Below are 22,293 nucleotides of genomic sequence, written 5' to 3' on the forward strand. Positions count from 1 at the left end.
ACACATGCTAATTATATTTTTGAGATATGGTTAAGTTTGCCAAATGCTGCCCATATCAGATCCATTCCAATCTGTATTTCATGTGTTTGTAACAGACACAATAGGTTGTCTTTTTTAGTTTTGCATATAGCCATAAAAATAAAAAATATATAGACTTAAAGTACTTTATTGCTTTTCAAAATATGTCCCACCAAGATCGATACACTTTTGCATACGTTCAACCAATAGGGAACTTGCACTAAAAAATTTTTTTGCATAAAATTGTTAATTTATGTTTTAAAATGTTATATTCAAAATATTACGTCTTAACAATGAATAGTGTACGTACAATATCTAATCAAAGTTTCGCGCCTAAAATTTCCGTTTTAAACAACTTCAAAAGCGAGACCTGGGGTCTGACGTCACAAGCCACTCGTATCGTTTGCCCGTTCGGGGTGGGCTATTGCATTTAATGCAGTTTACCCATAGATAAATAATATAGTTGAAATTAGTATGGTATAGTTAGACCCAAACCCAGACATCCAAAGTGAAAGTTATCCTCCAACACCAAATTATTCTATATGGTCCACATAATGTTCAGAAAAAAGTCACACCATTTTGAGCGTCGGGTTTTGGGAGGGAGAGGGGGGAGAAATCTGCAAATTCCTAGTTTTTTAAGTTTTTCGTCAATATTTCTAAAACTAAGCGGTTTAGCATGAATAACCCTCTACACAAAATTGTTCTACATTAAATTTGAAATAAAAAAGGCCCTATGCATAACCCTTTTAAAATGAACGGTTCCAAAGTTACGGAGGTAGTATAGTATAATTGGTCCAAAAAAGGCCTAACCCAGACATCCAAAGTAAAAGTTTTCCTTCAACACCAAATTGTTCTATATGGTCCACATATTGTTCAGTAAAAAGTTACACCATTTTGAGCGTCCGGTTTGGGGGGGAGATGGGGGAGAAATCGGTAAATTAGTAGTTTTTTTAAGTTTTTCGTCAATATTTCTAAAACTATGCTTTAGCGTAAGGAATGTTCTATAGAAACATGTTCTACATAAAATTTAAAACAAAAAAGGTTCTATACATAATTGTTATAAAATCAACGGTTCCAGAGTTACTGAGGGTGAAAACTGGAGGTTTTCGATACTTTTTATATTTACCGATTTCTCCCCCTCTCCCCCCCCCCAAACCCGAGGCTCAAAATGGTGTGACTTTTTTCTGAACATTATGTGGACCATATAGAACAATTTGGTGTTGGAGGATAACTTTCACTTTGGATGTCTGGGTTATGCCATCTTTTGGATCAACTATACTATACTAAATATCTTGTTTTACTCTGTGGCAAAAATGATTTTTTCTGTGACAGGCAAAATATTAACATTTTATCTCTGTTGACATGTATCAAAAAGTTCTTTTTTATGAAATTACTTTTGTCGTTTCTTGTGTTGAAGAACAAAGAAGAAACAAGTAACTTAGAAATAAACAAAACTTTTAGTAATAAAAGTATGAGTAACTAAAAAGTATTGGTGCTACTATAGTATGCGGTCTACAGTTGGGTTTCTACTATAGCTTGCGGTCTACCGAGGGATGCGGTGTAAGTATAAGCTGAGATGATAAAGATATTAGGTAACTTGTAAAATTACAATAATGATTCTTCTTATTTATGCGTATTATTAACTTTGTAAAGAAGGATTTTGTTGACTATGCACACGTTCTATCGGTACGTCTGCTAATCACCATAATCTTTTGTCAGAAGGCTTTGAACACAATAATGAAAGGCTCCAGTAGGTACTAATAAATATTACAATAAAATATAATCTTTATTATAATGCAAATTACACCATAATATTTTCCAGGATATACGAAATCCTTCGATTAGAGGTAGGTAGATCAAACTCATGGGGTAAACCGTATACTATAATATATATTGGTACCAAACTATTGTTATAAACGGTTTAAGCATGCTTATTAATAACTCTTACGTATTTGCCTTGACACCTCCCATTTCCCCAATAGAATAGCTTTCACTACTTTTTATAAAAGTTGCCACGATGAAGACATCAACGGTAGGTAAGTTAGTCAGATTGACCTTTTGAAAAACCCTCGTCCGTCATATTATGCGTTTTAAACTCTTTACAAAGTAGCACTCAACTTTATCAATTTCAGTTTAAAACTAAGCTGATTGGGGAACTACTTATTACAATATATAAGATGAACATAAATAATACCTAGGAATTTTCCATTAAAGACGATTAAAATGTAATATACCAGTGATACCTACCCTAATCGCGTTGTTTCCGACTAGCTAGCCCGGTTGACGGTGGCCCGTGACGTCGAACCAATAGAAGGACGTTCAAGAGTCTCCTAAGATATTTGAATTTTATAGCATTTTCAAAGCGTCGTAATTAGCGTACGGGTTAAAAATATTTGTTTTTTTCGCATGTAAGCGTTTTAAGATCATGTTACCTTATGTTTTTTAATATCATTTTAATATTTAAAAATTTATGCAAGTTCCCTATTGGTAAAACAGTTATTCCTATACAGCTGTTTTAAAGGCATCGATGGCTTCTTCTTGCGACTGGAATCGCCGCCCACGCATTGAATTCTTGATTTTTGGGAACGTGAAGAAGTCGTTGGGACTTAGGTCGGGACTATACGGTGGATGGTTTAACAATTCGATGTTTTGAAGCTTGAAAAATTCGATTGTCTTTTGGGCAGAGTGAGGATGATTCGCCGTTGTGTGTTGCTTTCTCGGAGTTTCGCGATAAATTCTGGTAAACAAACGGTTATATACTAATCAGAAGTAACCGTTCTTCGATCTTCTAGAGCAATTGTTGCCACATGACCAGATTTTGACACAAAAGTTGCGACCATTTTCTTTGACACACTTCGAGGACGGATCACTTTTGTTGGTTTTTCCTCATCTTGAAACACCCATATAGCGGATTGGCGTTTATTTTCCGGTTGGTAGGAGAAAATCCAAGATTCATCGCCACTAACAATATTGTAAACGTTTTTTGAGCTTTCTTTCCGTTTGTTTCAATGTTCCGTTCCAATGTTTTTCGACACCAATTGACGCGAGCCGCTTTTTGCTCTTCTGTGATCAAATGAGGGATCCAACGGCAAACCAACTTCCTAACACCCAGTTCTTCATGTAGGATCTGTTGGATCGAAGTCTTTGAAATGCCCAATAATGCCTCTATCTCCCGGTATGTTACACGGCGGTCATCCTTAATTAACTGACGAATCGCATCAATGTTTTGCAGCGTGACTGATGTTTTCGGTGGACCTGGCCTGGATTCGTCGCTGAAACTGGAGCGACCACGTCGAAATTCGCAATACCAGCGGGAAATAGTTGACTGGTGTGGTGCTTCATTCCCAAACACAGAAACCATTTCAGCGTGACATTGCTGTTAGTTGGGATAATCCTCTCCGAAAATTGTAAAAAATTATTGCTCGAAAATGTTCTCCGCTAAGATCCATTTTTCGACCGACTTTCTAATTTCAAAAATAACTGTATCTACACGACTGGTTGTATCGCAATGAAATTCTCGATTTATGTCAACAAAAGATTGAGGTTACGTTTTTGTCGGAAGATTTTAGTGGTGGCGCCCTCTAAGCGGCTATATGCAAAACTTAAAAGACAAGCGTATAATTTGTAAGTCTGTCCAGATATTTGTAAGTGTCTGTTTGTTCGATAGTATTATTGTCAATATTTACATTTCGACTTATTACGAGATTTGTCATAAATTTACTTTTCTGTTTCTATTTTTAATGCAGACCGAGTTTTAAGCAAATCTATCAAATAAACTGTATCTTGTAAGTTATCTGTGATTACTGTAACGTCATCTGCAAAATTCAGATGATTTATTCTTTTTTCTACGAGCGTGCAAAAATGTCTACTTTCGCGCACGCATTTTAGTTTAGAAAGTTTCACTTTTCCGCACGCGTGTTACTTTTCCACACGCGGTTTTTACTTTTCCGCACGCGTGTTAATTTAGATATATTAATATGGCCTTAAAGTAATTATAATACATGCAATAAACTAATATTTAGATATTATTTATTAATTTATTTCAAATATATCTTATTGTGTTCCTGTTTTAATGAAATTAACGCGACAATTCGATGAAATAATAGTATATTACTTTATGAGGCGGAGAAGCATGACTTTTCTTGACGCGCCCGATATTACGCGCCTCACTTCGTTCGGCGCGTAATAGAGGGCAAGTCAAGAAAAGTCGCTTCTTTGCCGAATAAAGTATACTATTTTTTCTTCAAACGTAGCAATTTTCAACCATAAATAGTACAATTCATACGCTATTTTTACTCGAAATTAACTGTGACAACTATCAAAGTCGTCTAGATGTTAGAAATTAAAATAATTAAGTCGTCGGTGGGATTTGCGTCTCCCTGGTTACAGTTGTTTGACAGTTGTTTGCAATTATTAAAGACAGCTTATTGTTGTTGCAACCGCAAGCGCAAGCGCAAATTTAGTGCGAAAATGGAAAACCTAAACGAAATTGAGTCCGCGGCTAATGATGCAGTAGCACGTTTGGGGCCCTCCAAGTCCGGAATAAAGTATCGGTTAGCGTACAAGCACTTCCAAGAGTGGTGCGATACAAGAGGAGTATCATCAACAATTACCAATGCGTATCAAGAGTCGGGAACATTTTTGCACGGTTTCAATTTTGAAAACGCCTCATTAACTAATTGTACTTTTAATATTACTATAAATAAAAATGATGTTTAATTGTTGTTAATGATATTTGTATTGTTGCTTTGTGACATGTTTCATATTGTTGCCATGACAACATTTTTCCCTCCGCCGTAAAGAAATGGGAAAAAAACTGCTGCCGGCGGAGACATCAAACTTTGACAGGATCAAGTTAGATAAGTAATGTCATCATTATTTGACGTTTGAAGAAAAAATTATTTTGACATAATATTCGAAAGTCAAATCGGTAGACAATAACAGTCGTTTTCATGCCCCGCTCACTCTAATAAAAAACATGTAATCGTATTTATTTTCCTTCCATTTAGTCAGAGGCGCTGATGTCGGCCTTGTGATTGGTGGAACATGACTTTTGACAAATCCTGCGCTATCTATGAATCTGGGCCCGGATTACGTACACTCGATACGCATCGTATCCGCCATGTTTTCCCATAAGGCGCTACAGTAAAACATGGCGGATACGATGCGTATCGAGTGTAGGTAATCCGGCCCCTGTAATCAGGGCCCGGATTACGTACACTCGATACGCATCGTATCCGCCATGTTTTACTGTAGCGCCTTATGGGAAAATAAAATTATACCGTGTTCGTTCGTTCGTTGTCGTTCACTTATTTTATATGGTCGGTTATGTGATGTGTTTGTGTCACCATAAAAAGCTGATATTCAGTCGTGTTTTTTGATATTTTTGTTATTTCATAATCGAGTACCTTTTTAAAGGTAAGTTTTTCTGATTGTAGGTACTGTTTATCCAACAGTTTTAAAATACACATTTTATTTCACGTTTTGTTGTTAGGTCTAATGGCTCCGTTCAGCTGTTGTGTGCAGACGGTGGAAAAATTCGACAAGTAAACATTTATTTAATCCAAATTACTCATATTTCTATGTAAAATGTCACATTATTGTTTAAATAAATAAGTAAGAAACAAAAGTTGTTTGTGTTTTAACTTTATTGTCCACTTGAATAAATAAAATATTAAATATTGGAAGTACCGTATGGAGGCTATGATGTACCTAGCATGGAGGCTAGATTATGCCACTCTTCCTATCCAATCAACAGCAAGAATGTTTAAAATTTCACACCTATCATGTAGAAGCTACAGACCACTTATGTGGAGGCCAGATTTGTAGTATCCTTCCAATTAAACAGGTGCTGAAATACGTGACCGTGACATATTTTTTGAAGGGTAAGATCGCATTCTACCAAATCACACAACACTTTTTTCTATGGTCGTTTTGAATCATCGTCATGGAAACCAAGATCGTCGTCATGCTAACTAATTATATTGAAAGTTTGGTTTTGACAACCTTGTCAAAGAATTAATTTGTGTATGTATTTTCATATTAATTAAATTATTTGATTAAGATTTGGTAATTTTTTAAAGACTCTTAGAAAAAATATTGTTCCTAACTCTTGCAGAAAGTCTCTTTTCCGCACTCGACTGCTTGCCGAACTCCCGCTTCGCGTCGTTCGGCAAACTGCAGTCGCGTGCGGAAAAGAATGACTTTCTGCACTTGTTAGGAATAGAATAGAAATATGCTTTATTGTCATGAAAAATTGTACAATTTTATCGACAAAGCTTATAAAAAGTCAAGAAAACAAAACAATAACAATCCAATTTACTAAAATTACATAAATCGTCAATATATTTACAATAATAACAATAATAATGAAGTTAAACAGAAGTAATCAATTGCAAATGCATAGTCTACCTAGTAATTAATAAGTTTAAAAGTTAAGCTGCTGCATATGACACCCAAATATAGACAAAAAAAAATGATAATAAAAATACTACTTGTGCAAAGGGTACTGTAATTTCTTAGTTATTGATTAAGAAAATCTTCTACTGAATAATATGGTCTTTCAGATAGGTAGGCTTTTGTCAATTTACGGAATTTGGGGAAAGATGCTGCAGATTTAAGTTGTAGAGGGAGATGGTTGTAAAGTTTTTTTGCGGAATATAATATAGATTTCTTTACTAACTCAGAGGACGGGGTCGCCATATAGACGTCAAACGTAGAATTTCTCGTGAAGTAGTCATGATTAGGTCTTGGTGGAAAGACATGTAAATGTTTACGAATTAAGCAAACAGTTTCTAAAATATACAAAGATGGAAGGGTTAAAATTCTGTGATCTTTGAAGTAACTTCTGCAATGTGTTGTTCTTCTGAGGCCAAACAGATATATAATTGCTCTTTTTTGTAATTTGAAAATAACATCGAATTGGGCAGCTGTACCAGAACCCCAAAAAGGAAGACCATAACGAAGATGTGACTCGAACAAAGAAAAATATGTTATTTTGGAAGATGCTAAATTGAGTTCATTCGAAACAGATCTTATAGCATAGCAAGCTGAGGATAGTTTCTTCCTTAACAAATCGATATGGTGGGACCATTTAAGGTTGCTGTCTAAAAAAATACCAAGAAATTTTACAGAGTCAACGGTACTGATCTGGCTGTTATTAAGAGGTAAGGGGTGAAGGACTCCTTTATAAGACAATGCTACTGTTTTATCTACGTTAAACGAGAGTAAATTAGAGTCAGACCAGGTTTTTATTGTAAGTAGATCAGAAGTTATAGTAGCATGAAGAGTTGCAATATTTGAGTTGCTCCAAGTGATACTGGTATCATCAGCAAAAAGAAAGACTTTTCCATCGATTTTTAAACTAGTGATGTTATTAATAAAGATAAGGAAAAGTAGAGGACCCAATACTGAACCTTGAGGTACCCCACATACAATGTTTTTGAGACTAGAGTCTGTATCATTTGCTCTAACCAGTTGTTTCCTATCATCCAAGTAAGATTGGAACCAATCTAAAGAAATACCTCGAATTCCGTAGAAATTTAGTTTTCTTATCAAAATGTTATGATTTACACAATCAAAAGCTTTGGCGTCGTCACAAAAAACGGTGGCAGTGTGAAGATTATTGTTCAGTGCTTGATAAACCTCATGTAGTACAGAAAAGATGGCATCAGTGGTGCATTTATTATTTAAAAAGCCGAACTGATTTTGTGATAAAATGTTGTTTTCAACTAGAAAGGACATAAGTCGGGCTTTTATGAGTCTCTCAATAATTTTGGAGAGTACCGGTAGTAGTGAAATAGGTCTATAATTGCAAGTATTAGATATTTCACCACCCTTATGAAGAGGAATAATGATGGCTGTCTTCAGGCACTCTGGAAATTTACCTTTCTCAAAGGAATCATTAATTAGTTAGATGAGGACTTCTAACACAATTTCTGGGAGATTAGAAAAAATTTTTATCGATAGACCATCAGTACTACAGGAGGATTTGCTTTTGATACTATTGATTGTTTGGATCAGTTCAGATTTATCGACTGGTTTTATAAAGAATGAATTCGAGACCTTTCTTGAATTAGGGAGATAAGCAATGGGATCTTGTTGTGGCAAAATAGTTGATGTAATATTTTTACTCACATTAACAAAGTATTCATTTAGATTTTCAGGGTCTGGAAGGGAAATTGTTTTAGCAGTGTGGGTTTTATTTCGAAGATCGTTTATTATGGACCAAGTTTCTTTTGCAACACTTTTTGAGCTTCCCAAACGGTTATGGTAGTAGTCTTTTTTAGATGATTTTATAAGTTTAAGGTAGGTTGCCCTGTGCTTAGTGATATATTCAGTGATAGAGACGTTGGTAGTAAATTTCCTGATATAGAGAAGAGAACGCATATTCTTGGAAGATATTCGGATACCTTTAGTAGTCCAGGGTTTGCGATGTTTTGGCTTAATTGCAATTAAAGGAAATGCTTTATTGAAGATACAGACAAGCTTATCCAAAAAAGCACTGAAATTATTATCCACGTCCATAGCAGGAAAGCGCCACTCAGAGGTTAAGTATAAATTTTGGAAATTACGAAAGTTCCGGGTGGAAAAAATCCTGCCTAAACGTCGGGTTTTCGAGGAGGGTTTGCTCAAAATATTAAACTTCGTATAAACTGCTTCATGATCAGATAGTCCAGCATTAATAATTGTAGAGTGGACATCAAGGGGTGAAAAATCTGAGACAGTATAATCAATTATGGTAGATGAAGTTTTTGTAATCCTTGTAGGAAAATCAACGTGCATTGTTAGACCATACGATTCAAATATGTTGACCAAGGATATTTGTGTAGCACTAGCAGCAGCATAATCAATGTTAAAGTCCCCGCATAAAATGTTTCTACTTTTATGGGGCAGGTCATCTAACAAATTTAAGGAAAATAAGGAAAATAAATAATAATAAAAATAATAATATTTAATAAAATTAAGGAAAATAACTATATCCATCTAAATTGATAGCCATACTCATATCTTGCCATTGAGTGTTCTTAAATATTGACTCTAGAGCTGCCGTGGACAACTTTGGTGAAATATTGTCTCCTTGTCTTACTTCTCGGCCTAAGCTGAATTTTTCTGTCTCTTCTTGTGGTCGTATACTTCATGTATCGTTCTCGTAGATGTTTTTGGTTAGTGACGTATACCTGTAATGTACTAGGATTTGCTTTGATGCTTTCAGTACTGTCTCAAAGACTACAGAATCAAAAGTCCTCTCGTAATTGACAAATGCAAGGATCGGTGCTCATTTATAGTATGCAAATGGTCATATGTGCCTGCCCTAAAGCCTGCCTAATCTTTGAGCTAATAAAAACAAGTTTAGGTGTTAGTCTCTTCATTAAGATTTTCTAAAGAGTTTTTACATCTATGTCAAGAGGCCGATGAGTCTATACATTTCAAATTTAGTAATATATAACACCTTTTGTGTGCAGGGCCGGTTCTAGGGTTTTGAGCGCCCCGGGCAAAATATAATTTGGCGCCCCTTCATACAAGAAAAAAATATATTTATTTAAAAAATAATACAATAGTTATTATTTATAACTTACTTATCAAACATATGGCCTAGCATAACGAGCACATTTGAGGTTCAAGCGACGAAGAAACGAGCTAAAAATAAATGCACATTGTCAACAAGCAGAAAAAATTTGTATACACGTTGTACAATATAAAACAACATGTTGATTGTGCGCAAGATATAGCTGCATCCCCAATAACTAAACTGAGAGAGTGGTATCCACTTAGCATAAAAGATCACGAGGATATTCTTTGCAAACACGAGCTTGTACACCTTTATTTTTTCTCTTCATGCTAGAGCCGTTGTCATATCCTTGGCCTCTACAATCATCTATGTAAATTTAATTAAAAATTATTCATTAATTTTTTTATTCTCATGAGTAGGCCTATGACTCGATAGCTAGAACCAAGCTATGTTTCTAGGTATCGAGTGACTAGGACAAACAATAGACTGCATACTAAAATTGGACCCGGTACAATGGGATAAGAACATCAGTATAAAAACAAAAAGAAGAATATATAACACCATGACCAAAAGTATTCTGACTAAAAGGGTGTGAAAACTAAATACGAAAACGAAATGCAAAATAAGAGCAACGGAGATGGAATTCCTAATAGTCTAAAAGCTAGAGCCGAAAAATCATCGTCATAAGTAATATGGAGTTTGGCATATGAAATGTATCTATTGTATATTGATAATTATGACCCCTTTCAGGCTGACACCTCAGTGGATACAGGAAGTAGCAATAAGGGATGAAAGGGAAAAATTAGTGTAGTCATTAAAGGTTTTCACCTCCTTTTTGTTAAACATCCATCGATTTGCATGAAAATTGGTGACTAGTTAGAGCATACCTCAAGAAATAAAACTGATTTGGTGCCAACTTGCACTTTTACCCTGAAGGTGGATACCACCCCTTCTCGGGGGTGAAAACTATTTTATTAAAAATAACCCCACAAATCGATAGAGGGACAAATTTTAAGTAAAATTTGTTTATCATGTTATTCAAATAAATCAATACTTTTTGAGTTATTAAAGATAAAAGATTTGGTCTGTTTAAGAGCACATGCGTGAAGTACCGGATGATAAAAATAACATATTAATTAATTGTATGTTACTAAAATATTATTTTTATATTATTTCGATATTATAAATTTAGCAAAAGTGTATTCGAATATGTCAAAAGTACCCATTATTGGACACCCCCTGTTTCTGAACATATTCAGTTTATATTGATAGAAAAAATTCAATGAAACATCGAAATAATATAAAAATAATATTTTACTAACATAAAATTAATTAAATGTTCTTTTTATTATCCGTAACTTCACGCATGTGCTCTTAAATAGACAAATATTTGATCTTTAATAACTAAAAAAGTATTGATTTATTTTAATAACATGATATAACAAATTTTACTTAAAATTTATCGCTCTATCGATTTGTAGGGTTATTTTTAATAAAACAGCTTTCACCCCCGAGAAGGGGTGGTATCCACCCCCAGGGTAAAAGTGCAAGTTGGCACCAAATCAGTTTTATTTCTTGAGGTATGCTCTCACCAATTTTCATGCAAATCGATAGAGGTCTAACAAAGTAGGAGGTGAAAACCTTTAATGACTACACTAAGTTTCCCCTTTCATCCCCTATTGCTACTTCCTGTATCCACTGAGGTGTCAGCCTGAAAGGGGTCATAATTATCAATATACAATAGACACATTTCACATGCCAAACTCCATATTACTTATGACGATGATTTTTCGGCTCTAGCTCTGCGTATATAAGGGGAAGCGGCAGAAGAGATAGAATAAATAACATCGAGATTAAGAAAAGAATGGTACTAAATTCAAGAGATAATAGACTACATAGAACAAAAGAGATTAACGTGGTATGGTCATGTTAGAAGAGCAGACCAAAATCGTTTGGTTAAAGAGATTGGAGCCCGATAGGAAGAAGGAAGAGAGGCAGACCCCGAAGATCTTTCAGAGATAAAATGGACGAAGCAATAGAAAAGAAATCTGCAGGAAGGGGACTGGCAAAACAGAAAGAACTGAAGAGAACGGTTGAGCCAGTGACGGTTTAAGGCATCATGGAGCCCTAGGCGGCCATAAGAAGTAGGCCCCTTTATATCGACCATTTACTTAAAACTTTACAGATATTTATGTTGTTTTGGGAAGTAGTTACTCCAAAAATAAATTACAACAATGTAAAAAAGATCATTTTTCATTTTTTTACATTTCGCAACAACTCATTGATATTCCATAGCTAATATGCCAAAGAAAAAAGGGATATTGTGTCGATATGTGATTTTGCCCTGGGTATGAGTGCCACCCGATCGGGGGTGAAAAAACATACATTCAAAATAATGGATAACTGATTAATTCTAAGTAACTTTTGTTCTATCGAGTTCTTTCAGTAAATCAATACTATTTGAGTTATTCGCGAATGAATATATTCATTTTTCAACAAAAGAAAACACCATTTTGGACGGTTTTTCGCAAATTACTCCAAAATTAAGTATTTTATCGAAAAAATATTCTTAGAAAAAATATAGCGTATACAAAATTTAAAAAAATGGTGTATGTATGAAGTATGTAGACCCAGTATAAGTAGAACTGGAGCTAATGAAAACTAGATTCTTATTCGACAAATTCCATATTAAATATTTCAACGTAAATTACCAAAAAATGAAGCACTTTTCGGTGAAAAATCATCACAACTTTTTTAAATTGTTAAAAAAGTCTTATTTTTGTTTTTTTTTAAACAAGTTTCAAGTATCAAAATTAAGCAAGTAAAGCTTAAAATAATGTTGATTCCTTTTTTTGGCACAAAAATCTAGAAAATTTATGAAAATCTTGAAAAAACTTATATAAGTATATTATTTATACGATCTGTAAGTTTCACCGCTTCACAGTGCTTATATTTCAAAACATTGGGATTTAAAGTAAAACAAATTTTTTGAAATTTTGAAAAAAGACATGTCTTTTTTTTTCAAAATAACTTAAAAATTATTAGTGGTACCAAAAATCTTAAAGAGTAAAAAATATAGGTTTTGATTTTCTGAATATTTCAGATTTTTGCTTTTTTGGAAGATAAAAATTGGTTAAGATATGACTGTTCAAAATTTGCATACCCTGAGTAAAGAATTTTTCATTTATTAAAAATTAATAAACGAAAATAGTTTCTATCCTTGTGGGATCGGTACTCACCGGAGGGACCGCAGACGTTCGGATACAATTAGCGTCTCTTTGCAAAAACAATGACGACTTTGCTAAGTAACAAGACATTTACTCAACACACACACTACCTACTACACTAGGTACCTGATTGGAAAAATCCACTGTACCATGCCAATTGCCATTAGTTTTCGAGGCATTAAGCTAAATAAAAAAAATTGCATACACTTGTGATTAGTGACTTGTTTAAGCCCTTTCTACTACAGCCCTTTTATAAATAAGCACTTTATACCGATAAAACTTACAGAGCATATAAACAATACATAAGTAAAGTAGCTTGTGAAGCGGTAAGGATTAATTTCATTTGGAATGCTAATTAGGGAGTAATTTTCTTTTTCACCAGTTTTTTTACCAAAAAAATGGGATCAACTTTATTCTGAGCGTATCTTGCTTACTTTTTATGATATAATTTTTTTTTTAAACAAGAATAATGCTTTTTTAAAACATTTAAACAAGTTATGATGAGTTTTCCATGAAAAGTGCTTCATTTTTTGATTATTTCACGTTGAAATATTCGATTTGGAATTTGACGAATAAGAACCTACTTTTCAATAGCTACAACTCTGCTTCTACTGGGTCTACAGACTGCACACATACAGCATTTTTTAAATTTTTTAAAAGCTATATTTTTGCTAAGAATATTTTTTCGATAAAATATAATATTTTTTCGATATTTTTTGAGTTATTTGCGAAAAACCGTCTAAAAACGTGTTATTTTTTGTTGAAAAATGAAGATATTCTATTGCAAATAGCTCTAAATGTATTGACTTGATGAAAAACTCTATTGAACAAAAGTTGCTTACAATTAGCCAGTTTATCAACTTCCGGACGTATTTTAAGGGTATATTTTTCACCCCCGAGAAGGGGTGGACTCAACCGTAGAGCAAAAACACACATTGGCACAATATCACTTTTTATTTGACATGTTAGCTATGCTTATACCAAATTTCATGTCAATCCAAGCTCTTGTTTCAAATCCAAAGGTTCTTTAATATCCGGAGGTTTTGCAATATTTTACCGTGAGTGAATGGAATATAAGGCCCATCGGTGGGTAGAAATTGAAAGCAAAACGTACCATACCAAAATAATTACCAGCTTTTATCAAAATTTGCTGGCAAAATTGATTACCAAATTGAAGGAATGATTAGAACATGGAATATAAAAATGCCTTTGAAGATAACTGCTTAATTTGTCTTGAAGTCGGTTGTATTTTTCTGATATTTGACAAAAGACAAAGCAAAAAACTGAGTTTGATTGGAAATTATAAATTAACCATTTTCTTTTTTTTTGTCTCAATTAGCCCTATTTGATTTGTTAACATTTTAAATTTTTTTTAAATAACTGCTTAAATAATTAAATATTAATTAATGTATTTGTGTGTGGATGCGGGCCCCAACAAGTGCCCGGGCCCTAGGCGGCCGCCTAGTCCGCCTAATGGTTAATCCGGCACTGGGTTGAGCTAAGAAATACAGTGAAAACTGTGGAAATCTTTATATACAGGGCGTTTCTAAATAAATGCGACAAACTTTAAGGGGTAATTAATTCTATATGAAAATAAAATGACAATTTTCTCGATAAACGTATGTCCGCAAATGTTTTGTTTCCGAAATACGGAAATGTTGTTAAAATTTTTCTTACAAACTGACGATTTATTTATTGCTCTAAAACGGGTTGAGATATGCAAATGCAACTTGATGGGTTTTAAGAGGTAATTATTGCGCATTTTTTGGTATAAAATTAAGAATTTTAAATCTACCATTGGTAATGGTCTGAATTTTTTAAAGAAAAACATAGTACGCCACTGAGATATTTCAAACAAAAATCATTTTGGAATTTCTCGTTCAGTTTGTGATACAAAAATCTATCCTTATTTTTTTTCATACGACGCGCGACGTCGCGCCTCTTTTATACAAAAAGTAAAATATCCTATAACGCTTACAAAGTATTCGAAATAAATTTCTATATATTCATAAGAAAAGGAACTTGTCATTTCTAATTGATAAATACCCACTTTTTTTTATTTCAAATTACACACCCACGGACACACGACAATATTGATAATGCAAAAGTTTACAGAACAGAAAGACAAAACTATTTAATCATTGAAGCTATGATGACAAGCGCCAGTATGTAAAATAATATCACTGACTATTAATTCATAAATTTGTTGATACTTTGTAAATCTGATCTTCGTGTATTTTAAGTATTACCATACAAGTCATAGGTACCTGAGAAATGACCTTTAAAAGCCATAACAATTTTTAGGTTGCATTATTTTTATTAGAGAATTTTTGTTTTTGTGATGTAGAAATAGTTTTCGTATTGTTACAGTTATTCAATAATTGTCTTAGGAATAATCTTTGCCCAAAGATATAATCTATAAAGTCTAACAAAATAATGAATGTAAAAAATATTTTATTTATATATCGGCATCCCTCAAAATTTGGCGCCCCCTTTATCCGGTGCTGTTTGTGTGTAACAAGACTAGGACTGTATTGTTCCATTCTCTTGGATTCGTATTCGTACCCTTATGTAAGCATTTATTGAACAGTTCGCTTACTGATTTTAGTAGCATTTCCCCTCCTGCTTTTATCGCCCTAACAACGAGTCACACAATTAATAATTACAGGCGATCGATGGTTCTTCATTTCCTTTAAAGCTGCCCTTGCTTCTGACTTCTGACACTGGAATGAGTAAAAGTACTTCAGATCCCTGATATATGAGGTTCCTTACTCGTGTCAGGAAATCATCTTGTGGTCTTTGGCTAGTATAGAGTATAGAGGTCTTTATAAAACTATCTATGCAATCCTGCTTGCAATATACAACCATACTTATTCTAATGTTTGAAACGGAGATTAGTTATTTTCAGATTGTCCTATTTATTTGTTGCTCCCTCTTCGTTTTTGTCTTTCTATATTTCTTTTTACTGTGTGTGAGTTCTCTTTACATTATCATTAAACCTTTATTTTTGAAGTTATACTTCTTTAGGCACGAGGGTGAATTTTTATTTTCCCGGGCGCATGCGCACACCGACAGTGCGGTATTAGTCGCTCAAACGTTATACGGGATCTGATTGGGTGTTAAAATCATCTGTCAATAATTGTTCAATATGGAGAATATTAATAAACAAATGGTGTGTACATTATGCAGTTTTTATTGTTGTGATGGCAGATAAAAAAGCAAGTTTATAATTGTAGTGACTTTTTAAATAGTTTTTAAAAGCGACAGGTACGTAATAATTGTAAATGTTTCAGTATCCTAATAAAAATTACATAGGTACCTACCTATTTGGAAAATTTAAAATGAATCTACCAAAATAGTATGTAATGCTTTGATTTACATAATTTGATTATCATCAAAATTTCTACCAATATTCAATATATTGTTATTCCACAAAATATTCCTTTAATTCCACAAAAATCAAACTAATTATTTGACTAAATTCATATAAGTAATAAACAACTGTTAAAAAGTTTATGGTGTAAACGTTCAGTTGGTGTATATTCCCACATGACAGATACGCGAACGTGGCGCAATGGGAAAGAACTTCGAATTTCGATCGGCGGGATCGACGGGAAGCGGGTTCTATCCCCAATGCAAGTTACTATTTTTTTATTTTTTTATACATTTTATGATTGTAAATATATTATTATATATTTTTTTTCAGAAAATACGTATTTAGTTAAAATTTTTGGCAACAATTATTGTTCAGAAATCATTTCTTTGTGGCATTTTTCAATGTGTTTGTGTGTGTTTTATTCTTTTATTTTTTTAATTTTTGGTATTGTTTTAATAAAATTTTTTGGAAAGTAGTAAGTACATATTAAAATTAGTTTAATAGTTAAATTAAATATAAAAATATCACAAGGAAAAATTCCTGTACTGGCTGTATACCATAAATCACAAAAAATAAAAACCTTATTTTGTAAAAGGTATATGTATTTAAAATCCCTGAAAAGGTCTGTATCACAAAACGTTTTCGGAATCAATATTCCATCATCAGTGTTATCACCTAAAATAAGTGTAACTCTATAAGTAAAACAAACGTGAGGTTGAATTTTGACAAAGATAAAAAAGTGAATAGATAGGTATACTTACAGGTTTACATGCTTTAAGCCACCAAAATGTATGGGTAAAAACCCTTAAATTGATTTTAAACAGTTGGGGTTACATTATGTTATCAGATTTTGAAGGATGTTACAAATATTTTCAGATTAACCCCTGGCATCACATGACATTCGTCAAAAAATATTTGTAACATCCTTCAAAATCTGATAACATATTGTAACCCCAACTGTTTAAAATCAATTTAAGGGTTTTTACCCATACATTTTGGTGGCTTAAAGCATGTAAACCTGTAAGTATACCTATCTATTCACTTTTTTATCTTTGTCAAAATTTAACCTCACGTTTGTTTTACTTATAGAGTTACACTTATTTTAGGTGATAACACTGATGATGGAATATTGATTCCGAAAACGTTTTGTGATACAGCCCTTTTTAGGGATTTTAAATACATATACCTTTTACAAAATAAGGTTTTTATTTTTTTTTTAAATTAAGTATAAATAAACTGTTTAAAGTATATTGATTTCGTTGAAATCATATAATAGAAGTATAACTTCTTACGTGCGTACAAAGTACACACATTCTTTTTTTTCTACTGTTTGAGTAATTGCATTATCATAGTATCTATTGTATCTGTTATTATTTCTTCGGAATAAATATTGAGGAGGAATGGGTATAGTAAATAGGCAACTGCAAGTGAAAGGTAACGTAATAGATACTGATTACTTTAAATATTATATTTAATAAATAGAAATGGTGAGTAAAAAATAGTTTACAAAAAATATTGCTTCAGTATACAAGAGTAATATGGCGGTACGTCTTCTTTCAACTAACATGATAAACATTCTCTTCATATTTTTTTGTGCTTTAAATATGTATTTGGCAAATAATTCTACGTTAAACTGGACTTTATTTCCGAATAAATATTAATAATTCGTAGCTCCTCCTCTTTGTTGACCATGTCCTTTGAGGTTATAACCGTTTCTCAAAAACATCGCTGCTAAATATGGGTCTCCAAATGATGTCGCATGTGACGTTGCTACACCACCTAAAACAAATATTATGTTATAGTATAATTTAATAAAAGGTTTTTAAATACAACCTTCCTGTTTTTACTTGAGGACTGAAAGCTAAATATTGATAAAATCACAAGGGGGCAAATATAAATAGAATATTAAATGGGGCTTGTATCTGGGGCTTTTCGTTGTTTTCCTCGTAATACGAGAGATGTCGCTAAATTGCTGAGCTTCACTGATGAGACATAAGGATGCTGAAATAGGTATATGGAGATGGTGGTCCAACTCTGAATCAAATATAAACAAAATCTGCCTTGATCTTTTTTATCTTTTTCATTTTTACTCAGTTTGAGTATTTAGAAACTGTCTTTCGGTCCTTTTCCTTGACGAAGGGAAGGTAAATGCGTGGCCTAAGCGTCCTCTATTTGCTTTCTCCTACTTTCGTCGTCTCTTGTGATTATATATTGTAAGATCCGGAGATACGGGATGCAGCCAGAAAGCAGTTTATTAACGAAAAGTCTTAGATTTAAAATATTGTTTATTATATTTTTATTTCAATTATTCTAATTGTTTAAAAGGTAGTAAACTTTGTATCTGAGGCTTTTCGTTGTTTTCCTCGTAATACGAGAGATGTCGCTAAATTGCGTCTCAGAGGTGGGTTCATTGCATTGCGATGGTTTGCCTTAAATTGGCAGAATTGTTTGTATTTCCTTCAGAGTTGAGACTTCTGAGCTTCACTGATGAGGCATAAGGATGCTGAAATAGCTATATGGAGATGGTGGTCCAACTCTGAATCAAATATAAACAAAAGCTGCCTTGATCTTTTTTATCTTTTTCATTTTTACTCAGTTTGGGTATTTAGAAACTGTCTTTCGGTCCTTTTCCTTGACGAAGGGAAGGTAAATGCGTGGCCTAAGCGTCCTCTATTTGCTTTCTCCTAGTTTCGTCGTCTCTTGTGATTATATATTGTAAGATCCGGAGATACGGGATGCAGCCAGAAAGCAGTTTATTAACGAAAAGTCTTAGATTTAAAATATTGTTTATTACATTTTTATTTCAATTATTCTAATTGTTTAAAAGGTAGTAAACTTTGTATCTGGGGCTTTTCGTTGTTTTCCTCGTAATACGAGAGATGTCGCTAAATTGCGTCTCAGAGGTGAGTTCATTGCATTGCGATGGTTTGCTTTAAATTGGCAGAATTGTTTGTATTTCCTTCAGAGTTGAGACTTCTGAGCTTCACTGATAAGGAAGGACACTAGCATAAGGATGCTGAAATAGCTATATGGAGATGGTGGTCCAACTCTGAATCAAATATAAACAAAACCTGCCTTGATCTTTTTTTATCTAGAATATTAAATATTGTATATGTTTTCCCTATAGAAGGCTGGAGCCATTAGGCTTACTCTACAACTTTGATTTATTCATGATATATGCCCGGAACAGGTCAGAAAATCATTCGAAAAAATAAAAAAAACTGCTTTGTGATTCTCGAATAAAACTCGAAATTCGTACGTTTATCAAAATGCTATGTCTGGTCAACTCTTCTCTGTGTAGTTGAGACATGAACCCTTAAAACATAATCCAGAAATAAATTGGAGGCCTTTGAAATGTGGATCCACCGGAGATTCCTCAAAATTTCATGGACATCGCATATCTCAAACGAAGAAGTGGTGCTTGGAATAAGCAATGAAAGAGAGCTTTTCAACACCGTGAAAGTTAGAAAAACATCATACCTAGGCCACATACTGAGAAATAATTAGTACTAATATGCTCAACTTATAGTGAAATCGTGATATTAGTATTCATCTACGAACTAGAATGTTAAAATGCTATGTATTCAATACTTTGCTCTACGGTGTTGAGTCATGGACTCTTAAACAGAGGAATATTAAAAATCTTGAAATCTTTGAGATGTGGTGCTACCGCCGTATACTAAGAATAAGTTGGGTGGATAAAATTACAAATGAAGAAGTAATACGCAGAATAAATAACGAGCCAGAAGTTCTACTGAATATAAAAAAGAGAAAACTTGAATAATTAGGCCACCTGATGAGGGGACAAAAGTACACATTCCTACAAAATATAATGCAAGGAAAAATCCAAGGACGAAGAAATCCAGGCCGTAGAAGAATGTCCTGGATGAGAAATTTGAGAGAGTGGTTTGGCTGTACCACTAACGAATTGTTCAAAACAGCAGTAAATAAAATCAGAATCGCCCTAATGGTATCCAATCTCCGATAGGAGAGGCACTTAAAGAAGAAGATAGTGAAAGGAAAGATCGAGAGCAAGAGAGGACTAGGAAGGAAAATACTATCATGGCTCAGAAACATCCGACAATGGACAGGGCTAAATTTTGAACAGCTAATAATAACAGCTAAAGACAGAGAAGAGTTTGCAATAATTCTTCTTCTTCTTCTTAAAGTGCCTATTCGTTCCGGATGTTGACGACTATCATGGCTATCTTGATTTTGTTTACCGCAGCGCGGAACAGTTCAGTGGTAATCGTGTTATACCACTTTCGTAAATTTTGAAGCCAGGAAATGCGTCTTCTTCCCGGTCCTCTTTTACTATTTACCTTCCCTTGGAGAATCATCCACTGGAGAAGGACGTAATGTTCTTGATTTCTCATTACCTGTCCTAGATATTCTAATTTTTTTGTTTTGATGGTTATGAGAATTTCACACTATTTCCCCATTCTACGCATTGCTTCCACATTAGTAATTCGGTCAAGCCAGGATATACGTAAGATGCGCCTATAACACCACATTTAAAAAGCTTCGAGCTGACTCATATATGCAACAGTTAGTGTCCACACTTCCATTCCGTAGAGCAGAACTGTGAATATGTAGCATTTCAACAGACGGTATTTTGTTTTTAATGATACATCTAGACTGTTGAAAATGGGTGTCATTCTAACGTATGCTGCTTTTGCTTTTATTTTTCGCCGTTTAATTTCTGGTGAGTGGTCCCATTGGCTATTTAAATTCGTGCCCAGCTATGTATATTGCTCAACTCTTTCGATATTCTGTTAGTTGATTGTAAGTTGTGCGTTTAGTATTGGTTTTTTACCAATTGTCATGAATTTGGTCTTCTTTATGTTAAGAGCTAGTCCGTATCTGTTGCTGACTTCTGTTTTACGATTTGTTAATATCTGTAAATCATTTAGATTATCGGCAAAAACTATGGTGTCATCTGCATATCTAATGTCATTCACCGTTTGTTAATACTCCTTTCCCACAACTGTCTAGAGCTTCCTTAAATACCCATTCAGAGTAAATATTGAATAGTAGTGGACATAAAATACAGCCTTGTCGTACTCCTTGTTCTATTGCAATTTCATCAATTAACTGGTCTTCTATTTTGATTTTAGCCGTTTGATTCTAATAAATGTTTCTGATAATTCTCAGTTCTTTGTTGTCAATTCCAATTTCTTGCATTAGAGTTACTAATTTGGCATGTTTTACTCTGTCAGATTCTTTCTGGCAACCTATAAAGCATACATATATACACAATTTACATCCCTGCATCTCCTAAATAGCACTTGTACAGCAAAAAGGGCATCCCGTGTTCACAGAGCTTCACGAAATCCGAATTGTGTCCTTGTTAGATGTTCCTCGTATTACTTTGTAATAAACTGCTCGTCAAAAGGTAGGGATAAAGAAAATTATGCTCATTTTCATAGTTGATTTTTTCGTGAACAAATAAACGGATTCCGCTAATTTTTCTTATTATTTTAGATTTTTGTTTAGTATTTACAGTTGTGCAAAGGTTTACTCAAACTTATTTTTTGTACTTATACCGGGTGGAAGAAAAGAAATGTTTTTTTATGTTAAGTTCAAGACGCCCTGTAGGGAGAACGAGGTACAAATGTGAGTATACATTAGAACCATATTGTAGTATTATGTTTTTTGAACATTTTGTTTTTTGAATGTTGCTGATATCTGTAGAAACAAAAAATATACGGTTTTGTAGTGTAACATGTGTTTTAACCGAAATAAAAAGTTTTAGGCACCTTGTAGGGAGAAAAAGGCACAAAGGTGGATATGCATCAATATTAGGGTGAAGTCGAGTTCGCTCCGCTTCGTTCAGGTATATTTTAGAAGGGTACGAATTGGCTCCCGCATGAATGCGGGTAGGCTCTCATATAATCGCGGAAACATTAGACATTGTTGCCAAATCGTGTAATATTTATACTGCTTAGGAAATTTACATAGTTATATAGACTTTTTATAGGAAAATTATACTTTTAGACAAATACTTTTAGAGTTTGTTTTAGTTCAACATTGGCATATGTGGCAATTTTAACACAAATTATCGGTGTCGGCCGGTATGCGCTCGACCGTTTTGCGCTCTTACCTGAAATCGGCCGGTTTGCGCTCTACACTCTAATACCCGAAAGTTAAGTTAGGACCGA

The 22,293-nt window shown here is 33.7% G+C and overlaps 1 protein-coding gene and 1 long non-coding RNA gene across 2 annotated transcripts in view; one reads left to right on the forward strand and one right to left on the reverse strand.

Moving 5' to 3' along the window:
- The first annotated feature begins 5,306 nt into the window (after positions 1-5,306).
- Positions 5,307-5,647, forward strand: LOC126891779 (uncharacterized). Its single transcript, XR_007700562.1, has 2 exons — positions 5,307-5,436; positions 5,513-5,647. It is a non-coding gene; the product is annotated as an uncharacterized LOC126891779 (long non-coding RNA).
- An 11,938-nt stretch (positions 5,648-17,585) lies between these two features.
- LOC114334789 (uncharacterized) overlaps positions 17,586-22,293 on the reverse strand; it is a 44,530-nt gene continuing 39,822 nt past the window's right edge. The window contains exon 5 of the mRNA XM_028284883.2: positions 17,586-17,911. Within this exon, the coding sequence (XP_028140684.1) occupies positions 17,790-17,911 (122 nt within the window). The 3' untranslated portion in view covers positions 17,586-17,789. The remainder of the gene's footprint in view (positions 17,912-22,293) is intronic.

The sequence above is a fragment of the Diabrotica virgifera genome, chromosome 9 (genome assembly GCF_917563875.1).
Source record: "Diabrotica virgifera virgifera chromosome 9, PGI_DIABVI_V3a".
NCBI classification, from domain to species: domain Eukaryota; kingdom Metazoa; phylum Arthropoda; class Insecta; order Coleoptera; family Chrysomelidae; genus Diabrotica; species Diabrotica virgifera.